The sequence below is a fragment of the Chlamydotis macqueenii genome, chromosome 21, assembly GCF_036417535.1.
Source record: "Chlamydotis macqueenii isolate bChlMac1 chromosome 21, bChlMac1.mat, whole genome shotgun sequence".
Classification (NCBI taxonomy): Eukaryota; Metazoa; Chordata; class Aves; order Otidiformes; family Otididae; genus Chlamydotis; species Chlamydotis macqueenii.
In genome coordinates this window covers 6,633,833-6,659,344 of record NC_141576.1, presented here as the reverse complement: position 1 = coordinate 6,659,344, position 25,512 = coordinate 6,633,833, and the positions used below count along the sequence as shown (strand labels likewise).

The following is a 25,512-nucleotide window of genomic DNA, read 5'->3' as shown; positions in this document are numbered from 1 at the left end:
TGAAAACAGTCCTTAGCCATCAACCAGGTACTTCCCTCACCCTGCTTAGATCTCTAGAGGGTATTGGTTACCCTGATGTAGGTTCATGCAAAGAAACAAAATAAGTAGTTTCATCAGGGTTTATAGCTGAAGGGCTTTTTAAGCATAAGCTGTTGCTGTCAGAGTCACAGGAGCAGGGTGTGATTTCCCATTTGCTGGAATATACAGCAAATATGCAGACAGGCTCTCGGCTTTTTTTAGCTCACAAAAGCAAGGGAGTCCTTTGAAAGATCCTCCGTTTACCCAATCATTGCTTTCCCTTACGCTGCACAGCATTAGAATATTCTGACAGTGTAAATCCTCACATTTGCCTCCCTCCCTCTTTCCTTCAGTCGCTCTCCCTCCCCCTCCCAAGACTGCTGCCATCGGATCTGTGATGATATGTGATCTCCTGGATACAATCACACACACACACAAGTACCAGGCACTGCTGCTCAGCTGAGCAAAATGTCTTTCTCTTAGAAGTGGTGCTCATCACAGCTTTCAAATCCTTGACGATGTTGCCATGCTTTCCTTTCTGCCTTCTGCCTTTTTCTGTCTTTGCCTGCCTGCTTTTCCTACCTGTGGGTCATTTTTGCCCTGCTGTCTGTAGCTGTATGGACTACCACACCATAGATTGCCGGGATCAAGGACTCCCAAGTGTTCCTAATCCATTTCCATTGGATGTACGGAAACTTCTTATAGCTGATAACAACATTCAGGCGATACCAGCTGATTTCTTTATATTTTATGGCGATCTAGTCTATTTGGACTTCAGGAATAACTCCCTCACCTCTTTAGAAGAGGGCACTTTTAGCAGTTCTACCAAACTGGTGTATTTAGACTTAAGCTACAATAATTTAACACAGCTTGACGCTGGGATATTCAAATCAGCCGAAAAACTGATAAAACTGAGCCTTGGCAACAATAACCTGGTGGATGTGGATGAAGCTGCTTTTGAGAACCTGGAACAGCTCCAAGTGTTAGAACTGAATGACAATAACTTACAAAGCCTAAACGTGGCTGCCCTAGAAGCGCTGCCCTCCCTGCGGACTATACGCTTAGAGGGCAACCCTTGGGTCTGTGACTGTGACTTTGCCAATCTTTTCAGCTGGATACAGGACAATGCATCTAAGCTCCAGAAAGGTAAAGCTCGGCGGCTGTCGGTGCGGTGCGCTGTGTGTGTGTCTCGGAGGGAAGGAGGGTTCTTGGTCAGGTCTGTGTGCTGCCTGCAGTGACCCAACTGCGTTTTGGTCAGACTGTAATTGCATGCTTTCAATAAATGAGTCCATTAAAATGACATTGGCCTCTTTTTAGCAGCAGGTCCTCCTCCCAGTTAAGAAATAAAATTTAAAAATTAACCCCTAATAATTTTGATTTATACACTAAACTTGCATAGGCAGTGAAAGAGCCTTTTCAAATTCATTCAGCCCAGAGCTGGTTCTCTTCCAGACTTCATTTGCTCTCTGGTAAATGTATTTTCTACAATAAGCCCTTTGAGCAGCTAAACATTCTGTGCCAGGTCCTTAGAAAAACTGGTTTTTCTCTCATTTTACTCATCAGCTATAAAGCTGCTACAGAAGAGTTAAATCCCCATTTTATGCAACTGTGGTTGTCAGCCCTTTCCTGAAAGTATTTTGTTGTGATACCCTGTGTTTGAAACTCTCTTCAGTGGCTTGGTTTTAGCTCTTTTCATTTAAAAAGCACTGCTTCCAAGATTAGGAATAAATTGAAATGGCTCTGGAACACCCCAAAATGCAGAATATGTAATTCTGGTATTTGGGCCAGTAATTTTCAGAAAAGCATGGCGGGGGGGGTAAATATTAAGACTGCCATGTATAGGGAGTGCAGCCTCTTGCTCCACATTTCCCACCCGACCCCAAAGCCTTTGTTAATCCAGCTTTAGCAGGAGATCAGCTCACAGTTCATGCCTCCTGACAAGCTCTAGGGCATAAACTCACTCTATTGAGCCACCCCGCTGCCCGCAGAAGGCAAACTGCTCGGAGCATAAAAACTCAGTAAGGGCTGCAGAGGGTGTACAGGACATGAAATCCCTGGTGTCTGGGCTGTGTCTCGGGGGGCGGGGGGGTGGCTGTAGAGAAGATGGTGGGAGCTAAAATGCTGGGGGAGAAGAGATCAGGAGAACAGGTTGAGGTCAAGTAACTGTTTCATTGAATTCAGACAAAAAGGGAGAAAAACACAGCGAGCCTACAAATTTCAGAGGCCTTTTCTCTCCTTTCTTGACCATCAGAGTCTACAGTCAGTTATTCAGGTTCTTCCTATGCTCGTGACTTTGGGTAGCATTTTTTTAATGTACTCATCTAGGTTGCCCTAAATATTCTTAGCTATAAAACAGCTGTTTTAAGGAAGAAGTCGTGTCAGGAAAAAGCACTGGGTTTTTTCCTGTCTGCCTCAGTGAAACTTTCGTCTTGATTCTTTCTAAACCCAACCTGGGCCTGTTCTCCCACCCTCCATGATGCTTTAGCTGAAGTTTGCTCTATTTGAACCAAGTATTTGCCGTTCCCTCATGCTAAACCTCAGTTCACTTTTGCATGCTTTCTACCTCTTTTAATGAACTTTCAGCTTCTTCCTCTTTATCCAGACAGTCCATTCAGTTTGGGAGTCTGTCCCAGCTCATCTCTCTTTTCTGTTCTGCCCTGTCAGTGTTTTGAAGCGCATCTGAACTTACATCTGGAAATCTCAAGTGACTGAGCTTTCCCATAGTGTTGCCAGTGTTCCCCAGTGCCTTGCAAGCTTAGAGATGCTTTCTCACAGCATTGTCTCTCATCCACAGTTGTGTTTGAGTCAGATAGCTTAAAAATTACTAGCTCATCCAGATCTTCCAAACTTTCAGTTAGATTTGATTTGGGGAGACAAGGAGGGAAGGAGCAAACATTCCAGTGGTTGGTTTTATCAGAGCTGTCCTCCCAGCGTGGCCTAAGCAAATGGTTTGCAGTTGTTCCCAGGAGTGTGTCCCCTGAGATCTTTGCAGCCAATCGGATCAGTGAGATCTAGTGCATCTATGCAGAAAAGCATGCAAGGTCAGTGTTTTCTTTGGTTATTGTGAGCTGCTGCCACAAAAATACTGACAGTCTCTTTTAATAAATTAGCAAAACATTCTTGACGAAGGTGAGCGCAAAACCAAAACCAAAGAGGAAAGACTGTCTTGACATTTTAAAACTGTATGGCCACGATTGAGTGCCTTTCAAACAACTTTTGGAAAGTCAGTGTAAAACTAATTCTTAGAATTACAATCTGATTGCATTTTATATCCAGTTTTCAGTTTTTAATGATATTGCAACATTATACCCATGAGGAACTAATCACATTAGCATTACTTGTCTGGTTATACTGGCCTAAAGCCACATTTGCCTGGGCCTTTCCTGGGAGGAGTGGGAAGAGCAACTCATGGAAAGATTCAGCATTCAGACTCCCTGGGTCCATCGTGATACTGCTATGAGGCTGGAGACAGCCGCGTACTTGCAGCAAACACATCACGGTAAGTAGGGCAGCAAGCATTATGTCTGAAAATACTGCAAAATAAAAAGACAGGGACACATTTTCAGGGCCCAAAAGAAGAGCTTTGTTATCTTGGCTGCTTGCTTTTCCTTTATAATTCTGCAGCAGCTCAAGCATTTGCATTGTGTGACCTTTACAAATGGGGAACGGCAGGAAGGAGAGAGGAATTGGCTGATGTTTTTTTTCTCTTGGTTTTTCTTTAAGAATAAAATGTGATTAGCAGTACAGAACGGTTCCCTGACAGATTGAAGTTCCCCAGCCTTTAAATGGCAGAGTTTGTAACCTGGGTTTTCTCAGAAGGGAAACAGCGTGGAAGGATGAATGACAGGAAACTTGGATCGGTGATCCCCACCTTTCACTGAGAAGTACACAGCACTGCAAAGAAACTGAAGGCTCTGTACACTGCTGTGTGTCTTACACTGGCTTGGGATGCTTCAGGATGGGGTAGACAAGAAAGGGTATGCTAAAGCAGAAAAGCAGCATGCTCCAACCAGTTTGTGGGTGAACTGGGATCCAGGGCTGCGGTTTGCAAGTGTCGCTGTAGCAGAGCAGTCCCTCAAGATTCAGAACTGGTAGCAGGAAACAGGAGGTAAGTGGCTGGGAGAAATGCATTGACAGATAGATTTAGGTTCTAGACATTCATTTTGATTCCTCACTTTGAATGACACTTAAAATAGTTTAATATCTCCTGTCTGCATGTCTGAGAGAAATCACTCAAGTTGTTAATTATTTACTAAGCCCAGCCACTGCTCCACCTTTAATTTAGCACTGCAGTAAAATAGCATGTTAGTCAAAGCTACCCTTTTTTTTGCAAAAGAAATTTGAAGTTGATTTAAAAATTGGGGTTTTGTCAATGTGAACTGAAATCCCAATAATTGATCCCGAATCTCTCTACCTCTGCAGTTAAGGCCTTTGGAGAACTCAGTGATCTGAACAAAAGCCATACTTTAACTCATTAGTTTTGCAAAAGCCAGGTCCATTTTCTTTCTGGCGTGCAACCAGAAATAGCTTGTAAAGGTATAACTCACGCTGACCTGGCTGACTACAGCCTCTTCCCAGCTGAGCTACCTTGGCATGTCGACTGTGTCGCTTCACACAAACAGCTGGGATTTCAATCATTTTGCAGATCCTAGCATTTACTCATCTAACCGAAATTTCTAAATAAAGGCTTAATTGGCAGTAAGTGAATGCTCTCGCATGCCAGATTTGCAGGCAGACTTATTAAAGAAACTGCCCTAAAAGTTTTGCAGTTAAACTCAGCACTCTACCTGCAATCAAACCCAGCACTTTAAAACAGCAAACATACTTTTATGCTCGTAAAAAGATATTAAAGCCAGCATTTGCATCATGCTCCAAAACCAAACCACATTTTTTCCCTGTGATTTGTTTATTAATTGATTAAAACCAAATTAGTGTGTGTAGTGGAAAGTAGACAGAGGAATTGTGACGATCACTGAAATGCTGATAAGTGACTATATATCAGTTGCTCTTTTTCCTAGAGAAGATGAAGTGTTCACTGTGGGTCCAAGTGGTTAAGTTGTAAAACTTAGGAAGATTTTTCTGTAGGAGGATGTTTGATTCCATAGATATTTGTTAAGCCTGAACGACAGCATGGTGGCCAATGATTCCTATTAAGGGTTTCCCATTAGGAGGAACATGGAGATTAAGAATATTGGATAATTTTTTGGAAATAGAAAATTTATTCTAAGATCTCTGCCCCTTCACTGACAGATGTAAAAACTTTCATGGAAAGTTTTAGTCCATGAGGGGAATGCAAACTCTCTGAACAAAAAAAAAAAATCTTGAAAGAACAAATGTGCAAGATGGCCTTAAATAATTATTAAAAAAATTCAAGGAAATCATATACCTGAAGTGTACGCTATTATGTTCTATCCTCTGCTTGCCTATATTTAATCCATCATCTGGAATTTTACAAAAAGCGATTGACAAAGCTGAAGTTCTCTAAAGTGAGAACTGAAGAAAGCAGAGGAGAAAGAAGAGAGTTTGTTTGAACTCTGCCAGAAGAAATTAAGAAAAATATGAATAAAAGCAAGTGAGGTACTGAATAAAGGGAGGGATGGTTAGAGGTTGAGTTAAATAACTTGAGGACATAATGTTTCAAAATTTTTAATTCAGAGAAGTGTAAGGAAATTTGGCATTCATTTTTTTGAGATCAAGAGTCACCTTTGAGATTTCTGCATTTTCTGCTTCAGTGGGAGCTGGAAGTCCTACAAAAATACTCAGTAATTTCTCATATTTGGAAGGGCTTTTTTTTCTGCTTTTAGAATTTGTTCTATATCACATTTTATCTTGGCTAAAAATCCACTTTTCCTTTCTTGCCTGATCTCTTAACCTGCCTTTTTTAGTAATACTGTTTGAAACTCAGGGCTCATCTACCAAAAGGTTGTTGCTGGTCCACAAGACCTACGGAACGAAGATTTATGAACACTTCCATTTCAGTGTTTAAATACAAATTACTTTGATGGAATAAATTTGTTGTGAAAGGTGCTGTTTAAAATTAGTGCGCAGCACGGCAAAAGACATTTCTTGAACCCCTCTGAGGATCTCATCTTGGTGAAGGGATTGGTTTCGGATAAAATGCATGGAACAAAAAGAAACACAAGTAGGCTGCAATGGCCACGTTGATGTGGCTCTGCAGAGAGATCCGTTGCTGATTTTTACTTTCCGTGAACGTGGTTTGGGCAGCTGTGCCTGTGACCTTGTTTGCTAATGACTAATGCATTTTTAACATTACTTTTAATTAGAGTTTAAGTATTCCTTGGAGTGTGACTCTTGCCCTCATTTTGCTTTTTGCTTTTTTTATTCTCAGTATCTTTGGAAAAACCTTTTCGGGAAGTTGTGTGTAGAGTTTCTGGGATTGCAAGAAAGAGTTGGTATCTGTGCTTTTTGTGGTAGATGCAATGGTGTTTTCTCAACCTTTTGCATTTAATACAAAACTCTAAGTTCCCCACTATCCATTGCAAGAATAAAAAAAAATGCTGCCCTCTAGTAAAACAGTATAAGAAAGACTTTTAGCAATTTGATGAGAAGGTTTAGACTCAGCATTTTTATGGGTAGCCTGTGTATACTGGTATTTCCAGAAAGACTTGAAAAATTCATTCAGAATTGGCCAGCGACAGAATTCCAAATAGATTTGCACTGCTTGTGTGATAAATAAAGGAAGTAGATGTTTTGACTTGTGCTACTTTAATTTCTGTTTGAAATTAAAGTAGCACAAGTTTAAGTGAGGATCGGTGCTCAGTGTTAGACTTCCCTGTTACAGACGGGATAAACTGGCACAGTGTCGGTGCTCCATCCTTCCAAATGCTAACATTTACCTTCACACCGCTGGAAGCAGAACTGGGAAAAGAAGCCTGAAGAAGAGAGAACTGGGTCCACTTGCAGAACTGTATCCTAAACTGAGGTAGTTGCTTGTTGTAGTTCAGCCCTGATCAGGACCACACTACGCAGTCTCTCTCTCACTTCCCCCAACTTCCGAGAGAACAGGGGGAGATGATGTAAGAAAAACGGCTCGAGGTTTGAGATCAGGACAGGGAGAAATCCTTAAAGTTACCATTACGGGCAAAACAGACTCGACTTGGGGAAAACTATTCGTTTACTTCTAAAACTAGCAGGAGAATGAGACAGGGAACAAGATAACTTCCCCCCCACCCCTCCTTCTTCCCGGGCTTAACATTATCTCTACTGCCTTGCCCCCCGAGCGGCACAGGGGGGAAAAGGGAATGGGGGTCGCAGTCAGTTCATCACGGGTTGTTTTACGCTGCTACTTCATTGTCGGGGGAAGAACTCCTCACATTCCTCCCCTGCTCCTTCGTGGGGTCCCTCCCACGGGCCACAGTCCTTCGTGAAACTGCTCCGGCGTGGGTCATCTCTTCCACGGGGTGCAGTCTCTCCAGAACAGCTGCCCCAGCAGGCCCTCCACGGGCCACCTTCAGGCCTCCACCTGCCCCGGCGTGGGGTGCTGCAGGTGCCCTTCTGTGGACCTCCATGGGCTGCAGGGGGACAACCTGCTCCACCACGGTCATCACCACAGGCTGCAGGGGAATCTTGGCCAGGAGCCGCATTGCTCCTCCCCCTCCTTCACTGACCTTGGTGTCTGCAGCCATTCCTCTGAGAAGAAAAATTCCACACAACAGGCTGGCAGATGCCTCTCAGGATCTTTTTACATCTTATTCACTTCTCATCTCCTCTCCACTTCTCGCAGCCGGGCCGGGCCGAGTCGGGCCCAGTCGGCCGCCCGGCGGGAGGCCAGAGGGTGAGGCCTGCAAGGCCCACAAGGCTCATGCCTCCCCCTCTCTGCCTCTGCTCAGCTGCTTCACATCTTCTCCTCTTTTTTTCTTCACATCTTCTCCTCTTTTTTTCTTCACATCTTCTCCTCTTTTTTTCTTCACATCTTCTCCTTCTTAAATACGTTATCGCAGAGGCGTTATCACGGGACATTCTGCTACCAGTTGGCTTGGCCTTGGCCAGCAGCAGGTCCACCCTAGGCCTGGCCGAGTCCACTGAGCAAAGGGGAGCGACTTCTAGCAGTTTCCTACAGAAGCTGCCACCTTAGGCCCCCCCTCACTAAACAAAACCAGAACATTGCTGAACTTTACTGGAAGAAAGTTTGTTAGTGGTAGCAAATCCTATGCCACAACACAAAGCTAGGACCATGTTTTCCTCCTCATTTGGTCCAGTGTTGCTCCACTTTGGAAAGTTGTGTGTGCAAGACTACTTTTAAGACACCCAAATGGCTTTTTAATGCCAATACCGATATAGATGCTGTTTAGCTAATTTCAAGACTTCTGTAGCTAGTACCTCCTCAATGAGGATGGATAGGTAAACTCTGGCAAAGTGGCATATTTCCAGGTAAAGGCTGTCTGTGCAAAAGAATAGGAGAGAAGGATAGCAGTGAGAGGGGATAGGAAAAAAGCAAGAGCAAGTGACAATGAAACTGTAAGCAGTGTTCTGGGAAAGGAAGCTCAGACTGAATTCAGTACTAAAAGAAAGCAGTTATTAGATTCATAAGTGAGTTAGTGTAGTGAGGAGACTGGAATGATTTTTGTAAGCCTATTTAGAAAGACTGCACTGTGAGGTGATCCTCTCTTGTTTCTTGGGCTCTTTCTAGAATCCTACTCCAATCTAAAATCTATTACTAACTTTATTCTGTAAATAAAATAATGTCTTAGTCCAGTAATGCAGGCCTTTATAGTAACCCTAGGCTCACTGAAAATGTCAAACATTGTCTTCAAATCAAAGCATCATAATTACGTGTGAGTACAGGTTTCATTCAGCCTTCTAACCTAGCTAAAAGCTAGTGAAAAACTTGAGCATTTTGCAAGTCCTCTTGCTTTATCATTCTTTATCAGTACCTTTATCAGTACCCCCTCAAGGGGGCCTATAAGAAAGATGGGGAGAGGCTGTTTAGTAGGGTCTGTTACAATAGGACAAGGAGTAATGGTTTTAAAATAGTGGGGGGTAGATTTAGATTGGAAATTAGGAAAAATTTTTTTTACAATGCGAGTTATAGAACACTGGAACAGGTTGCCCAGAGAGGCGGTGGATGCCCCATCCCTGGAAACGTTCAAGGCCAGGCTGGATGAGGCTCTGAGCAACCTGATCTAGCTGGGGATGTCCCTGCTCCTTGCAGGGGGGTTGGACTAGATGACCTTTGAAGGTCCCTTCCAACCCTAACCATTCTATGATTCTATGATCTGCTATGTAGAGAAGGCTGCCTGAACTTCATATGCTAACACAGAACCAGAGCAAGCTTCAGCTGAAAAGGACAGACTGTTCTGTCCGTTACAGCCTTTCAGCTCTTTCCTGAGTACCCTGCACATGCTAGCACATCGCTAGTACAGAACATAATATCTGTTTTTTTGGGAAGGAATTAAAAGCCCTATGACATTTCACACATTCAGCAGCTTTTATTCTGTTCAAGCAGAAACTCCTAGCAGAAATTAGATTCCCTAACAAGCACATCAAATCAGTTTCTATATATATACATATATAAATATATAATTTGGTATCCCAGTCATTTTCAGTAAAATGATCTGACTGCCACTGGCTTTTCACTCTGTTTCTTCCATCTTAAGAGTTTTTGGAGTATTTCCATCTTTCACGGATTTGAAGATGTGAGGACAGCATTTGCAGATGTGAACAGTTAATGTTAAATTTTATATTTAGGCATTGAGACAAACTGCTAAGTGCCCTCTAATGTTGATCTGTGAGACCCTAGGGCACTTGGCCATAAAAAGTTTTATTTAGGGACCTCAATCTAGGCTTCAGGGGTTTTTTTTAAGCCTTGCTGTTCTGGTAGCTTGAGGCTGTTTCCAATGGAATTTCATATCTCCTCAGAGGCAATGCCTCTCTCACTGCCTGTTAATACAGCTAATACATTAGTGACAGTGTTTAAGTAGATTAACGAGAACTATAGCTGAAGGCAAAATACCATACAAGAACTAAAATGCCACATTAAAACGTTTCAAATCTGTGTCAGCTATGTTCAGCAGCATGAGAGAACAGCTGAATTCCACCCAAAAGGACAAACACCAATTTTACTTTAAAAAAAGATGTTGAAGTAGCGTATTGTAGTGCTTTTATTGTACAGACAGTAATGAACTCATGTGCATTAAGCTCACTTAAATGTTTATGGCTTCAGATATTTTTCTGGATGTATCTCCTATACATACCAGTGTATGTATGAGTGGGCATTTTAGTTATCTTATACTGTTGTACATTGCTGAATGTTTAGGAGACTATTTCTCTTGATACCTTTTTGTGACCTCTACAAAGATCTAACAGAATTGGGACCTCCTGTTCTTTTTTTTTAAATTCAACATCTAAAATTATAGCTGGGAAACCTCACTCTGAGGATTAATGGACCGTAATATTGAAGTAATTATGAATTTCGGAAGTTCTCCAACAAAGGATATAGTTAGGATAGGTGTAAGAAATAAGCAAAGACAGAAACACAAAAGGACATGCTTCAAAACAAAGTCAAGTAGATCTGGAGTAAGTGATACCTCTTCCTGCTTGTCTTTAGCTGGAGGAATGTAAAAACAAACTCACAATGCAGTATGTCAAGATATCTAGGAAAAACTCGTGTCAGATCCAAGAGCAGGCAATTTCAATGCACCCAATGGTCCAGCCAATGCACTGTTTGAAAATTGCTGGTCAAACAGTACCTATGAGAAAACCAGTTGAATTATGGCTACGAAGTGCTAGCAGAATGCTAATGAAACTTGTTATCTGGGGTTTTGTAGGTTTTCTGGGATGGGAAGATCAGTGCCATTATAACTTGGGACATTACAGTGCTGTCAGCCTTTTTTCGTTAATTTACAAGGAAATTATTAATTTGTATAAAACCTGATTTCAGACAGCATCCATTTTCTGAGAGTTTCATTTTTACAGGGGAAGTATTTCAGCCTCTGACTGCAAGACAAGTAGGCCTGTGAGTAATGCTTTACAGAAAAAAATGCAAAGTGTCTGTTAGGTTCTAGCTGCAGCTTAATTACCTACAATATATCGTCAAGGCTTAAGTGCTAGACATCAGTGGAGTTATAATCCTCTAATGGTAAGGCATCTCAAAGTCATATTGTTCTAAAACCTATTAGGGAATTTCATTGAAATAAACTCTATCTGGAATCTTCCTGCATCACTTCTTTATAAACACATATATCTTTTTTTTTTTTAAAAAACATCCTTCTCCTTTTAACATTATGACTCTAGAATTCCAGCATTTTCTCATTTCCCATGTCACGTAGACGATCTGTTCCTCAGGGTACAGACCCATATTTTAATCTTATTTTATTTTTTCAGCGTTAAGAGACAAGCTTATATAGAAACTAGCACCTGTCCCTCAACTGGGACTTCAAAGCATTCTCTTTTTGAAAGCAAACAATATGTTACAGCTTGCCTGTATAAGTACATCTGCTTCTTCAGATGACGTAGCAGAAAGATAGTGTCTGACATTGTCCTTGGGACAGCTCGAGTTATTACAGATAATGTGATGGCCTTGACAAAAATAACATAAGCTATATATTTATAACACACTCACACTTGTTGTTTCATTTACAAGTTTGTTTGGTATGAAGAAGCAACTCTTTGAACATGCTGTGGGAGCGATGAGATATATATAACTATCATCAAAGGGTTTCTTGCTGCAGCCAAGCACTAAATATCAGACTTCTTTGAGATACCCTTTACAAGAAGCCCGGCTGATTTTTTAAAAAGAATAAATTGAACAGGTTCTACAGAAATAAAAAAAAAGATCCAAACAAGCTCTTAAAAAAAAAACCGAACAACATTCAAGTGGTTAAAGCGTTTGTGAAAGCAGAGCACTAAGGTTCAGTACCCTCTCCTGTTCTCTGGAGGTCCTGTGTGTGGGGACAGGTAATTTGATTGAGCCAGTCTGTACGCAATGGAATCAGCTAGAGGAAAAAATCCACACCTTTTTATTAATTAATAATTAATTAATACTGATTGCTTTATAGTAGCCATTCTGTTGTTCATTGTTCACGCGGAGGGTGTATGATGACATGGGATTACTTCCTCCCCAAGCAAAGAACAAAATTGGGTCTCTCGCTAGGCAGGAATGTGACAGGACATGTGGAGTACAGAGCAGCAGTTTTCCACACATACTGGATTGTTATGTCATAAGGACCACCTGCTTTTAAATAATGTAAAGAAAGTAACATTGCTACAGAAGGAAGCAGATTAAATGGTATTGTTCATATGTCATCTTAAGCAGACGTGTGTGACCCTCAGGTTATGGTGTTCTCCGGTAAGCAGTTGGAGGCTCTGGTGCCACAACCGCTGCATTCGCTTTGGGAGGAGAAGCTCCTTGTGCCACCAGAGATACAGCTGCTAGTCTTACTGCTGTTACAACTGAACAGTCTGTTCCAGATTATCTCTGGAGTTGAAAGAAAAGCTTCTGTTAACTGTGTTGGGTTTTGCAATAGTGTCACAACACCACGAAGAAAAACATTTGCTGAACAGGATGGACAAATGTTCCTCTCGCACTCAGTCACTGGTATGTGCTTCCACCGAGCTCCACAGCCCTTCTAGGTTGCTTCCCGCACAATTTTAACAAACTTGCCTGTGTGTGGATAGGAGAGTTCTGTTCATTCCTGACTTCTTGAAAAGATGGTACGTAAACAGAGTGGCTGAAACTATAGCTGGGGGCAGGATGCCTCTGTGCTGGCCCCTGGCTTATGGTGCTGTACTTTGCCGATTGGCACCTACTATTCTCAATGACTGAGAATTCTGTAAAAAGTCGAGGCTAAGTTAGCACACTGGAGTCACAGAAGAAAGCAAGTAGAAAATTCCCATCGAATCTATTTGGTTTGAGAACATGACCTAGATTGCAGTACCCATGGCTACATGGAGAGGAGCTTTTTTGTTTCTCATTATTGTATAATCAGACTCCAAATCGTTACAGTACAGTGATTCTCATAACAAGAAATACCCTCTAAGTGACTTGGTATGTTTCAGATTCTTTTCTATTTGTATTCTGTGTGCTGTGGTGTTAGGTGAAAGCCTCTGGGAAACAGGAATAGAACTCTGTATACGGGCTCAGTTTTGCTCCATGGCAAAACTGCTGTTGGTAATGAATAAGAGGGCTCTGACTTTTCCATCTCAAGGATCCTGGGCAAACACTACCTTCCTAAGTATTTCTAGAGGCAAGGGCCTGCAGTATGCAGAACTACTTAGAACCATAGATTTCATTTGGAGTCTTTTTTTACTCTTGTCTCTTTTTTTAAAATATATTCTTTTTCTCCTTCCTTATGGAAGCTTAGATCCGATACTGCAGCTTGTTGAGGTCACTCCAGCACAGAGGTCCTTTTTAGAGCTGGCAGGTGAGAACACCAAAGAATTTATTTTGTGGTTGGTCATAAATAGAAAAAGTAGAGCTGTTGATGGTCACCTGTGCACTGTTTCTTTAGACATGTTGTGAGACTGGCTCAGCGGCTATGAAAACACCAGTTCTCACAAGGTCTCAACAGCTACTATAGTGGTTCGGTTTGTTTTTTCTTGTGCTTGCTACAAGTAAAATAGAATTTGTTTAGGTGCCATATTCACTTGGACCAGGCTTTTCTGCCAAAATATTGCAATGATCTTTTCCTATTAGCAAGGAACTTCTTTTTTGAATGAATTTGTGATATGTAACATTTATTTTCTTGCTGTTTGTACACAACAGCAGTAACTGCATTAATTACTGTCAACATCATGTTTGATTTATTGAAAACGGATTGCTTTTAAAAATCTGATTAAAAAGACACAGGTCTTGAAATTCCAGCCTATGGTTTTTCACTCCTTCCTTATTTCTCAAGATTTTAAATAGGGAAGGATATCCATTTGTGTCCCTTTTTGCTTGTTACTCCCTAGCATTGCTGTTCCTAAGTCTTGATGAAAAGAAAATATGGACTCTGTGAACAACCCTCACTTGTTTCAGTAGAAAGGTTTGTACAAAAAGCTGTCACAAGCTATAGGGTGCAACAGTAGCCATCCTCTAGCCATCCATGCAGTCCCAGGTGCACTCAAGTGCTCCGGTATGTCAGCTTGTATACAAGACATGGTCTATATGAACACTGCAGGTTCCAGATTTCGAAAAGTCTCAGAGGGTGTTTGAAACCATCTGACTCTTTACCTTCCAGGCCAGTTCCATAGACAAGAGGTTTCAAAGATCTGCAGAGCAAGTTGCCTCGCCATCTGGTATCCATCGCCAGTGCGCTCCAGGCTCAGAGGAAAAATCTAGCATGGATTCAAGTGGCAGTTTGCCTAGAGGAAACCATTCAGCCTTGGGCGTGCTGACTGTTGTCCTGTTCTGCTGGCAGCTTTATTACATTGTCAGTGAGAAAGAGGGAAGGCAACAGAACTTCAGGCAAATGCGACAGACACAGGATGGCTTTTAGAGATCAAAATTTAGTACAATCATCATTACAAGGTCAAATACGTTAAGGTGATAATTGGATCCATAGTAGATTTAGCTGACACTCCCTCTCAAATCAACAGAACAGCTGGGCTGGATCCAGATAACCAGTCAGGTTTGCATCACTAACCCTCAGAGCCTGGGTTTAATAGTGAGACGTCATATGCCGTAGCTATTGAGCCACAAGAAAAAGAGAATTCACAAAGGAGGAAATCTTATCGTCACACATTCCTTTTTTAAAGTGACATAATGGTTACAGGGTGGAGCTGTGTGATGGAAACGCCTTATGCACTGTGTGCACACGGCAACACAGAGTCCAAACCAGGGAGTCCACTCTGTGATCAGTAGAAGACAAAGAGAAAAGCGTATCAAGTGAACCAGCGGCCGTTCTCATGTCGTGTCATTAATACACAATTCTTGTATTTCCTCTTTACATTCACGTCCTTAATAGCAAGATAAAAGCTGTCTTGCCAACAGCCATACAGACTTAATTAACTTCATTATTTGTTCTATTCTGACCTTTTTAGTGGACTCTCCTGATTTTCCCCCGTGGTGAATGAAGGGGGAGTTGGGCATGTGCAGTGACCTGTATGCTTTTATTGTCCAGTATCAAACTATATTCCCACCAGTTTTTAAATTTGGATTTTTTTTTTTTTGCTTTCACTATAAAGAACCCAGCTCTAGGCATTCTTCAATAATGCATGGAGGAATAATATCTGCTAGTCTGCATGTCCCTGTGACAGTCAGAGAGAAAAGGGGAAAGCAGGTCATGGGCAAACAAGCATCCATTAACCCTAAGCTGCTGGTTTGACTGGAAGAAAGAGACAACTGTAGTTTTGGAACTACGTGGGAAATAGTAGTGTGGAAGGAACCTCAGTGTCCCTGTTACTCTGTTTTGGAGTCAGAATTGTGCTCGATGGAGTAGCTGGGAAGTGCTTCCAGGTCCGCAGATTTAGATGCACCCGGGATTCAACGTTCACGTCAAAATCATGGTCCTAGGTTATACTTGACCTCTTGGAAAACTGAAGGTGAAATAACTTAATTTCCAGGAGCCACCTAAGGGGGTTATGTAATGGCTTTTGGATAGTGACAGATTTTGTTTGGGTTTTTTTTCCTGAATTTTGTACAAATTCATAAACCTAGAATTAACCCTAAAACTTTTCTTCAGCCATTCAATCTCTGATCTGAGCAACAGAAGGATTCATCAATATTCCACTGATTTGTTTCCCTTTCCTCTTCTTTGCAGGTCTCCATGAAATCCAGTGTTCCTTGCCTGTAGAAAATAGAAGAATCTTTCTGAATGAGTTATCTGAGGTCAGCTTTAGTGAATGCAAATTTAGTTTGTCATTGACGGACCTTTTTATCATCATCTTCTCTGGAGTCGCAGTCTCCATTGCTGCTATTCTATCAAGCTTCTTCTTAGCAACTCTAGTACACTGCTTCCAAAGATGTGCTCCCAGTAAAGATGACGATGATGATGAAGACGACAGTGAGGACTGAATTTAGTGTATATGCTTAAGTTTCCTTGGTTTGTAAGTTACTAGATCATCAGCCAAAGTCTAGGAAGAAAACAAGTAGAGCAAAAGATTTAAACATTAATTAAATGAAATCGCAATGTGTAAGGATCCATTCTAATCTCATGGTGGTCACAGGAAGGAATTGCAGTTTGCATCTGAGACTGTCAGCTTTGCATACGTACGTAACCTGATGCAATGAGACCAGGGTAATTTCTCTGATCCTTAATCAAACACTGCATTTATACTTGAAGATTGGAGGACAAAGGGGGAAAGGCCAAAAAAAAAGTTCCAGTGTTTTAAAAGACTAACTCACAGCTTCCAGATTGTCCTTCTGATGAGATGCAGATTCCTGTAAGTGCTCAGTAGCCTGTTCTAAACGCGCTTCCGAAAGGCCTGGCGAGATGGAGGCATCAGCTGGAAAATACGGAAGCAATTTAAAACAGTGTCCTTCCTAGATCTACGTAGTGGGAGATTCTATTAAACTTACACAACTTTCTAAGTAACAAAATGCAATTAAAATTATTCCCAGAATTGTAGAAAGCATCATAGGAAGGTTGGCATTTTCTTTCTACAAATTTTCTCTATATACATTCATCCTCCATTCGATGACAGTAGTTGCAGGCATCATTCACCCCAAATTTTTTTTCTCTGAGTGAATACGATTCTAAATCTGAGTCATCGGCTGCAGCAGCCTGGCACCTCTTTGGTCATGGCACAAGTACTAAATATAACGTTCTGTTGCATTTTTAGATGCAATGAAGTAGAGGATTTCCCTTCCCTGTAATGCTAGGCACAAGTTAGTCTTGCAGTATCTAGTTCATTTAGTTATTTTAAAATGCTAAGGGCTATATTCTGCTCCTGGTTATAATAGAGTAACACAACTGCAGTGAACACCAGGATCCAAACTGGCAACTGTATAAACAAGAGTGGAATCTGCCCCAGGATGTTTGACTGTATTATAGACTTGTCAAAACTTGAGCTCTTCTATATAACAGTAGATATTTTTGTTAAAATTAAAAAAGACATTTATTACAAGAGATTTTTGGAATAGTGCTGGACAGCTTTTTAGGATAAGTATATTTTTAAAATATTTGTAACGGAAATATTTTTTTAAAGCTCTGTGTATTTAAAGTATTATCTAGAGTAGCTCTGAGGGCTTAGAGTAATGAGTAACAGTAAAAAGCGATCCAAGGACTGTATGCTATCATGAAAGAATTAGATTGATAAAAAGTAGCATATAGGTAACTACTGTAACCACTATTGTTTCTTAAAAAACAACCTTTGGTTAAAATATTGCCTTGCTCAGTTAATATGAATGGTCTTTTATGGACAGTTGGTTCCAAATCTCTTGTATCTGTTGTGCTGCTTGTTTAGGCAGACAGAGTGAGTGACACTGTGCGTTAAGGGGTAACGTGGTCCAGCAGATGGGGTACAAAACAAGGGCGTTGTCCCCATCTAACAGCCATCAGCTAAAGACCTTCAGCAAATCGCTATCTGTCTGTGCCTCAGATTCACTACCTATAAACGGAAGATCATAACAATTATTTCTCTTTCTCAAGTGCTTTGAGATATGCAGTGGGGGCACTATACTGGGGCTGTGTACAGTGGTTATATTCCTTACCTGAGGCAGATGCTATGCCATAGCTCTAATCTGATCTCCTATCGGCATGGCTTCACTGACACCAGCGGAGTTGCTCCGTTGTCTTACAGAGTTCCCAATGGATTTTGCACCATGCTGAGGTCAAAACCAGGACAAGAGTGTTTATTTCTGTTAGCTCTATGGCTTATTCAATGCGACTTAATGCTACCATTGTTAAGGTTATTATTTCTGAAACCACACTGAAACAGAATTAAGTAGGACAGTGAGAGGATATTCTGTATCAATACTGTCTTATTCTATTCTGATTCTTTCAAGAAAAATGAAATGACATGACTTTCACTGTGTAGTGCCATGATTATAAAGAACACAAATATATTTATAATTTCAACATGGATTTTCATGTTTGTTTATGTGTGAGTGTGAAAAAAAGGAGAAAAGCTATCCCTGGTTCTCTCATCGTTTAGAAGCTGGGTTTTGCAGTACGATTGGAAATATACAACTTGTTGCCCACTGCAGTTCATGAAGTACACTCCATTTGCAACAAATACGGATATGTTATCAACAGTTTTATATTTAGACCTGTGCAAATTGTTCAGTCGTGGAATGAGAAACTGGGTCATACTTTTTTGTCTGCAAGTTTTATTATGGACTCAAAACTTGCAACCAGTTAGCAAAATGATTTGTCCTACAAAACTTTTCAGTGAGACATCAGTGAATGTTTCAGCAAATGTCGACCCTTCCTCTGGTAACGAATTTATGGTTTTGTTTCATTACCCTGTAAGGCTGAGTAACTTTGCAGAGGTCACGTCTCAGGCTCAACTATTTTGACTGGGTTCTGCTCTTACTTGCAGGTTCATCCTACCGTGGTGCCTCAAAATGAAGACCTAGATTTGTTTATAGTTCGTAGCTTTTTGTTCAACCCAGCGTAAAGCCCTGAAAGCACTGATTGTATTTGGAACTTAGCACCCCTCAGAGCAGCAAGGAGCAGAGCAAGCTGACACCCACATAATCCAGTGCAAGCTGAAGAGCAAGGCTTAGTAAAGCTTTATTAATGAAGCTGCCATTCTGGATGCTCCATCACATCAAAGTGATTTTGCAAAGTATGTTTTTTTCCAGATAAGAAACTGTAATGGTATTTTCCCCTGTAAGTAATGTATGTTTCATAAGTATTGAACTCATCTAGTCAGTAATATTTATTCATTGTAAGCATCAGCAGTTACCTGCTATTAATACTGATTTTGCATACTTCTAACTGCTAGTAAATGAGACAGAACTTGGATTTAGTGCTTAGTGGGATTTTTCTTAAGTAATCTTCAGAGCAAAACATTCCCCTGTTGGAATATTGCCAGAACGAGTGATCACCATCGTGATCCCCTGCCAAACTTTGAAAGCCAGTTTCACCATGAATAGAAAGTGGCCTGCAGGCTGGATTGTTATTGCAGTTTTACCTCCACGAAGGCAGTAACATGGAGGTAATCGCAACTCCAACTTTGCGGATGTGGGAAGTGTTCCCGTGGAGGGTTCTTCTGTGGGATGCACTCCCTTCCCAGGCTGCAGTAACCCCCGTTAAGATTAGGGAAGTTACAACAGTGCCAAGGATAAGAGCTGAATTTAGCTCCCTGTGCAATACGTCGTTAGTTCAAGAAGCACTGCCTGTAGGTGATTCTCAATGTGCAGCAGCAAGTTTGTCCTCATTTCCACTTCTTCTAAAATGGCTTTACTTTAGTGGTGATGTCTCTCACTGTCAGCAATGAGCAGACATTTTACCTGCTTCAAGGGGAAGGAAAGATACTACGCGTGACCCAAATAAAATGTTGCAGGCTCAAAGAGTCAGGAAGCAGCTGTCACATTGCCTGCAGATAGGTCTCCTTGATGAGATGCTGGATCTTGGTATGTGTGAGGATCCAAAAAATGTGCAAGAAAGCAAATCTGCATGATGTAATTGAGATAGCCTGGCTTTTTAGAAGTGTGCGCGTTGGTTTAAAAAAACTCTAATCCACAGAACAGTAAAATAAAGATCACCTGAAGCGACTGTCCAAAACTAGCATTTCATCCTCAGTAAGCCATCAGCTTTTTAAGGCAGCTTCAGTCCTGCTGTGATTCTTACTCAGATGTGAATATTAATTGCTCATTTTTTTAGAGCAGCAGAAAGATGCATTCAGAAAGTACCTTGAAGGGGTGGTTCTGGAAGCTCGTAAAGAGGAGCATACTGCTTGCCTACCTCAGATATGCAATAGAGAGTGAACCATTGTACACTGACAGCTAAAATTTAGCCTGGTATGCTTAGAGGTGACAAAAAATGGTCTCATCTTTCGGCTGTGGGAAGAACTGTGTGCAGTCACCTATACGTGTGCATAGGGTGTGCACACTTGTGCGGCGGGGAGAAGGTGTTTGTGTAACAATACTAGAGCTTGCTGTAACTATCACCCCTGTAGACAGCCTGAGTGGAACAGCTGAAGCCTGATGGGGATGCTGAGCTTGAGACAGTCCTTCATCCCTAGTGGAAGGTCCTCTGTGCTGGCTTTCAAACCCACCGGAGCAACTCTGTGCAGGGCTTTTACTGATTCAGCATGTGCTGCCTGTCTGCTACGTGAGTAAATTACTTTAGTTTGCAGGGCTGCTAGCTGGCACATCGATAAGTTCAGCTCATGTCCCCCAGAATAAAGGAGCAGGGGTTTTGAGAGCTTCTGAATCTGACTATTCCTCTCAGAGAACGATGTTTTCATTTGTGATGTAACCAGTTTTACGGACCTCTAGTGGCAACTGAGATGCTTTGCTGTGGAGGTAAGTCGTGTTTCATTGTGGTGATGTTGAAATGCTGAATCCTTGCATACTCTTTCCAAAAGAAACCAGAAATATATATTAGGAAATTAAATTTCTTGGAGAGTAAGATCTACCATGGACTCTGAGTGCAAAGCAGCCTGTAATATCCACAAGCCACCAGAAAAATTTAGTTCATGTCCTATCTGTTAACATTGGAGCAATACAACCTTGCCTTAGAATTGTAGAAAATAGCCATGGAAGAACCTCAGATACATCATCTGATGATAGCTGATGCTTTGTAATAAAAATTCTTAGTTTGCCAATCAGATTCCTACTCTCATGTTGCCATCATCTTCCCCATTGTGTCTTGATTTCTGTATCTTCATATCTTGACTGTGTTTGGAGAAACAGAGTCCCAGTTTGGTACTATCTGTGCATGGTACAGCAATGCAAATCACCAGCAGCAGTAACCAACCAGCAGACTAGGAAAAACACAGTTTTGTTGGTGCTGCCCAGCCATCCATCTGTGATTGTAAAGACTTAACAGGAAAAAAAAACTATTGAATTTGAAGCTGACAGAGCAACAGGAGACCTGTTGCAAAGCAGAATGCCTGAATTATGATGTGTCTCTCCAGTTCCCATCAGCTCTCACATCCCACCCAGAGCTCCATGAAGCCGTGTGAAACTGTGTGACACTGGGTTAGCAGCACATAATGTGCTTTTTTGGGAGTTGTAAAAAAAAAAAAAAGAGTAACTACTTCAGAGCAGGCTTCTGCTGTTAGCTTTGTGGGAAGTGAAACGTTTGCAGGGAGGCGAGCGGCAAAAATGGAGTGAAACAGCTTGGGCTGGAGTTGTTCAGTAAAGACAAGTTTGCTTCAAAGCAGCATTGTTTGATCTCGGAGCTGCTTTTGCACCAATTTCTGTTGGCAGTGGTGAGGTCTAGAGGTTAGCCAGTTCCCACCCAGGTATGAAGTAGTATAGTCTATGTCAAGCAGAAATTGATGTAATTTGAATTTCTAAAGTTTACTGCTGCAAGTCAAAGCACCATTTGCCTATTTAAAAGACTTAATTTGAATCTGAAATGTGATGTGTCACTTAGTAGACTGTATAAAAAACCGTTATCAACTCAGAACTGAGAAAGTCAGAACTGAGAAAGTCAGACAATGGTGCTAGCAAGATATGCTTCAATTATTTCGGTATGTGAGGTCATTCTTCCAAGCTGACATCACTGGAATATAAGCAATTGGATTTTCACTCTTCCATTTATTTCTCCTGGTCATGCTACTCATCAATAGCTAAGCAAAGTACAAGATAGAGGTGTTGTACACCACCTTGGAAACTCCCCTTAGCTGGACGAGTGAGCAAAAAAGAATTGAGAATTGAGGAGAAAAGTCAGCGTAAAATCTAAATGTGATACAGCCCAGCTAACTGACGTTCCAAAGCATAGCTTGCTGCTGCTGGGGGTGGGAGCATTGCTCTTTAATTAGGACAAGTGTTGAAAGATTTTGCAGTAGAAATAATGTTTGGTCTTCATAGGGAATGAAGTGGCTGTGAACATATCTGACAAACAATTCCAGTCTAATTTTGCCCACTAGTTTTCCTCAAATTGAGAAACTGTTGCTCTCTCTTAAGAGTAGATTAGGTTTGCAATCTGCGGTGGGTTAAAGTATTACTCTTTATCCTTTGAAGATCTGGCTTCAAATGTGAATTTGGGTCACGGGAGGAAATGACCAGAATAAATCCCATAAGGTCATTTTGGCCAGTTGGGCAAATGCATCGAGAGGCCCTTATTAACAATATGAATTGTATACTTGATGGGAAAACCCTTCTCTGCACTCCAAAAGAATCCATTTAAATATGGCATTTGATAGTTCTAAAAATACAAGGCCAAACAGCGAGATGTGGCAGATGTATTGTAAAATCATTAACAAGGAAACTGTGGCATAATTAGATTGACTAGTATTTTCACAGGTGACCGTTATTTTTGAGTTAGCTACTTTTTTGAGTACTTACCTTAATTTTAACATAGTGATATTATAGCCTGTATACCATCAGGGAAGTGTGGAATATCGGCTGTAAATTAGCACTAGATAGGGGTTTACAGCTGCAGTGTCCTAGCTAATAACCTGAAACGTCTGCCTTTCAGTGCTGCTTCACTGTGCAGACCCTTGCTGTGTTCAGAATAATTCGGTTGCCTTGTAATTGTGTTGATTAAAAACCCAACCAGACACGAAAAGACCCTAATAAAACCCAGTTTGCATCTTCAATAGACAGAACAAGGAGATGCTCTGTAAGTGGATTCACTGCTTTCTTCCTCTAGCAAGTCTTAAATGTCATTGTATTTACTGATGTAAGATAACAGTTTGGTAAAAAGTGACAGGGCAGTGATGTCTAAATATATTCTAAAATACTTTATCGTAGAGTAACTTGAGGTTGGAAATTCTAAAAATCCAGTAGTAAAGTATGTTTCCAAGAGTGGTATAATGTTGTGAGTGCAAAGTTAGATACATTGTCCGCAGCTTCAAATAAAATCTTCTTTAAAACAAAAATAGGAAGAAAAAGCTGCTTTAGAGATTATTCGGTCTGGAATGGCTTTTTTAACTACCAAATTAAAGTAAACCCTGCAATGTAGGATTTGAAATGAAAGCAGAAAGTGTTCTAACCATAAACTCATGAACATTATACTATATGGCAGGAAAATGAGTACAGATTGAACGTAGTCTAATTGATGTTATTCCTTGAGGGAACAGAAGTCATTAGGCTGGGAAGCTTGTATTGTTTTCAGAGGAAAGTATTTCATGCAGACTGTTTTCTTCAGTATTGGCATATGGGATGCAGATTATCCACTACTGAGTCGTGTGCGGAGTTTGTGAGACTCTACGAGTGCATCAAAGGAAGTCATTGCTCTCTGTTTAACCTGACATACACTTTGACAAAAATAATTGTAACTGTACAGTGGCCTCGATTCTGATTTCGCTACTAAATTATTTGGAATCCCTTCCTTATCTGGTAAAGATCGGTAGGGCTCCATTAACTTTACTCCTGCAATATGCTGATTTACCTCATGAAGATACGGCATGGACAATAGAAACTCTGCAGCTGTCTATGTGTGTGTGTTTATTCTCTGTGTTTTCATACAGAAAGAAAGAAAATAATTCCGTGTGGGCCTTTTGTAGTGGTGATCTGTGTGTACTGTGCACGTACTCAGTACGGTTTGTGGTTTCTGCATTGGAAGGTGAATGCTGATTTTGTTTAGGATTATAGGTGGCATTACTTGGAGATTGCAGACATTCTGTGTAAATAGCAGCTGTACAGCTTTTCCAGATTCTTTCTGGATTCAGTAGTATTGAGCTCTGCTCAGTGAAAGGAGGTTCTGACCCTACTTACCAAAACTCGACTGCAGTCTTGTGCAGCTCAGACAGCAACACAGAAGTTGTCATTTTAAGCGCACTCCCTCGATCTGATAATCACTGTACATCTATGTCCTAGTTTGATGATGGATTTATAATGAATGTCTTTAACCTCAGCCTAGCCCAGCCATCTGTTCTGCGAAGCAAGCTGGTACAAGCAAGCCAGTTTTTTTTTGCTTCAAGGTGTCTCCTTGTATTCTTACAGAACAAATAGTGAGTCATCTCCTCCCACCAGAATAAAGCAAGACTGTAACCTAGCTCGGCGTGAATGCCTGGTAGGAGAGAGCAGGTTGGAGAGAGCACCACAGTCAAATACAGTAAAAACCTTGGCACTGAGGAAAAGAGAGGCTTGTCAGAGCAAGTGTACAGACAGACGTGTGTCCTCCGCAGGGGCTGGAAAGGGGGCTGGAGTAGTGATTACATCAGCCAGGCTTGTGTGGGGTCATTTGTAGAACATTCGTGGTGGTACAGTTATGTAGAGACAGGCAGACATTTTTTGGTGAGCCTTCTTAAAATGCAGAGGGGATTGGCATAGTGTTTCATACCCTCCTTTTCACACACCTTTCACTGTATTACAAGCACAGAAACTGAGGCTTAGCATAGTTTCTCGGTAAAACCCATGGTTACACAGGGAATCAGTTCCAAAGATGGGTTTCAACAAATAGATTTTGAATTTACCTCTTATTTTACCACTTTGAATCTTTGAGAACCTGATCTAAATCACATGGCTACTGAAGAGAAGACTCCTCACAGAGCCCCTACTGTGTAGGCTTTTATCAAGCCAGATGTCTTTGGATTCTTCCAAGGACATGTATTTATTTAAGGAAGGCTTGCCATTCAGTTAGTTGCCCTTTTGCCCACCCTGAAGTCCATCTGTTCTTTTCTTAGATGCTGAAATTGAGATTTCACTGTCAGCAAGGCACACTACTCCTGCAAGCCTCCATCACATACCCCTTTTGCAGCAAGGTGAAGACCCTGGCCCACATCTACAGGCAACAGGGGAAGCCCAGTGCTTGTTCTATCTCTCCAAGCCTTCCTTTGCAGTTCCTGATGGACTTCTCTCCTTGCCTGTTTTGGATCTGTATCACCATAGATTCCTGAGACTTTATTCTTAAACTTTTATGGCAGCTGTCTAAGATGGCTCAGAAAGGGAAAGTTTTGGTGAGGACACTCAATTAATAGAAATAATTGTTGGGTTATAAAACTACTCTCTGCCTGCCTACTGTTAACAAAAATGAACCTTTGTCGGGTCTCCAGGATTTTGGTCTTGTCTTCTATTGCAGTGCTAGAAAATTAAGGAAGTCCAATCTTAAATGGAACAGTATAAGAAGCTTTGTCTCATAAAGTGACATGTAAGACTTGTCTGTCTTTGCCATGGTCTTTACTAGATGATCCCTCCTGCTGCCACCTTCAGATGAAGTGATTTAAAATGGATGGGAAATTAAAGCTTTAAGATAGGGTTTTAACATAAATGAAATGCTATCTGGCTGTAATAGTAACAGCTGTTGTGTCGGCCAGCTGGACAGCAGGCTTAATCACTCAAGTCAATCCCGCTTTCCACAGTGCTGCACTTGTTTTCTCTGCCTGCTGCCCTTTCACCAAAAGCACCACATAAACTCAACAGAGATGCTTCCCCATGGTCCATAGCTGGCTCTGTCAGAGCCGCGGAGGGAGAAATCTCTTTCTCTGAACTGCAGCTGAGTTTCCCTTGCCTGGAATCTGCTTTCTAAAGTCCCCAAATCAGGAAGG

At 41.3% G+C, this 25,512-nt stretch overlaps 1 protein-coding gene across 3 annotated transcripts; it reads left to right on the top strand.

Moving 5' to 3' along the window:
• The first annotated feature begins 536 nt into the window (after positions 1-536).
• LRRC38 (leucine rich repeat containing 38) lies at positions 537-19,625 on the top strand. 3 transcript variants are annotated; one of them, XR_015260845.1, is made up of 3 exons: positions 3,876-4,126; positions 15,720-15,787; positions 18,442-19,625. XR_015260845.1 is itself a non-coding variant. In XM_086764547.1 (2 exons), the coding sequence occupies exons 1-2, from the start codon at positions 537-539 to the stop codon at positions 15,971-15,973; spliced, it is 882 nt and encodes a 293-aa protein (XP_086620673.1). In that variant the 3' UTR covers positions 15,974-17,984. The 3 variants fall into 3 exon arrangements, 1 of the variants encoding a protein (XP_086620673.1); XR_015260846.1 differs by lacking the exon at positions 3,876-4,126 and adding an exon at positions 13,336-13,400; XM_086764547.1 differs by lacking the exons at positions 3,876-4,126; positions 18,442-19,625 and adding an exon at positions 537-1,164 and having other exon boundaries at positions 15,720-17,984.
• Positions 19,626-25,512: the final 5,887 nt, after the last annotated feature.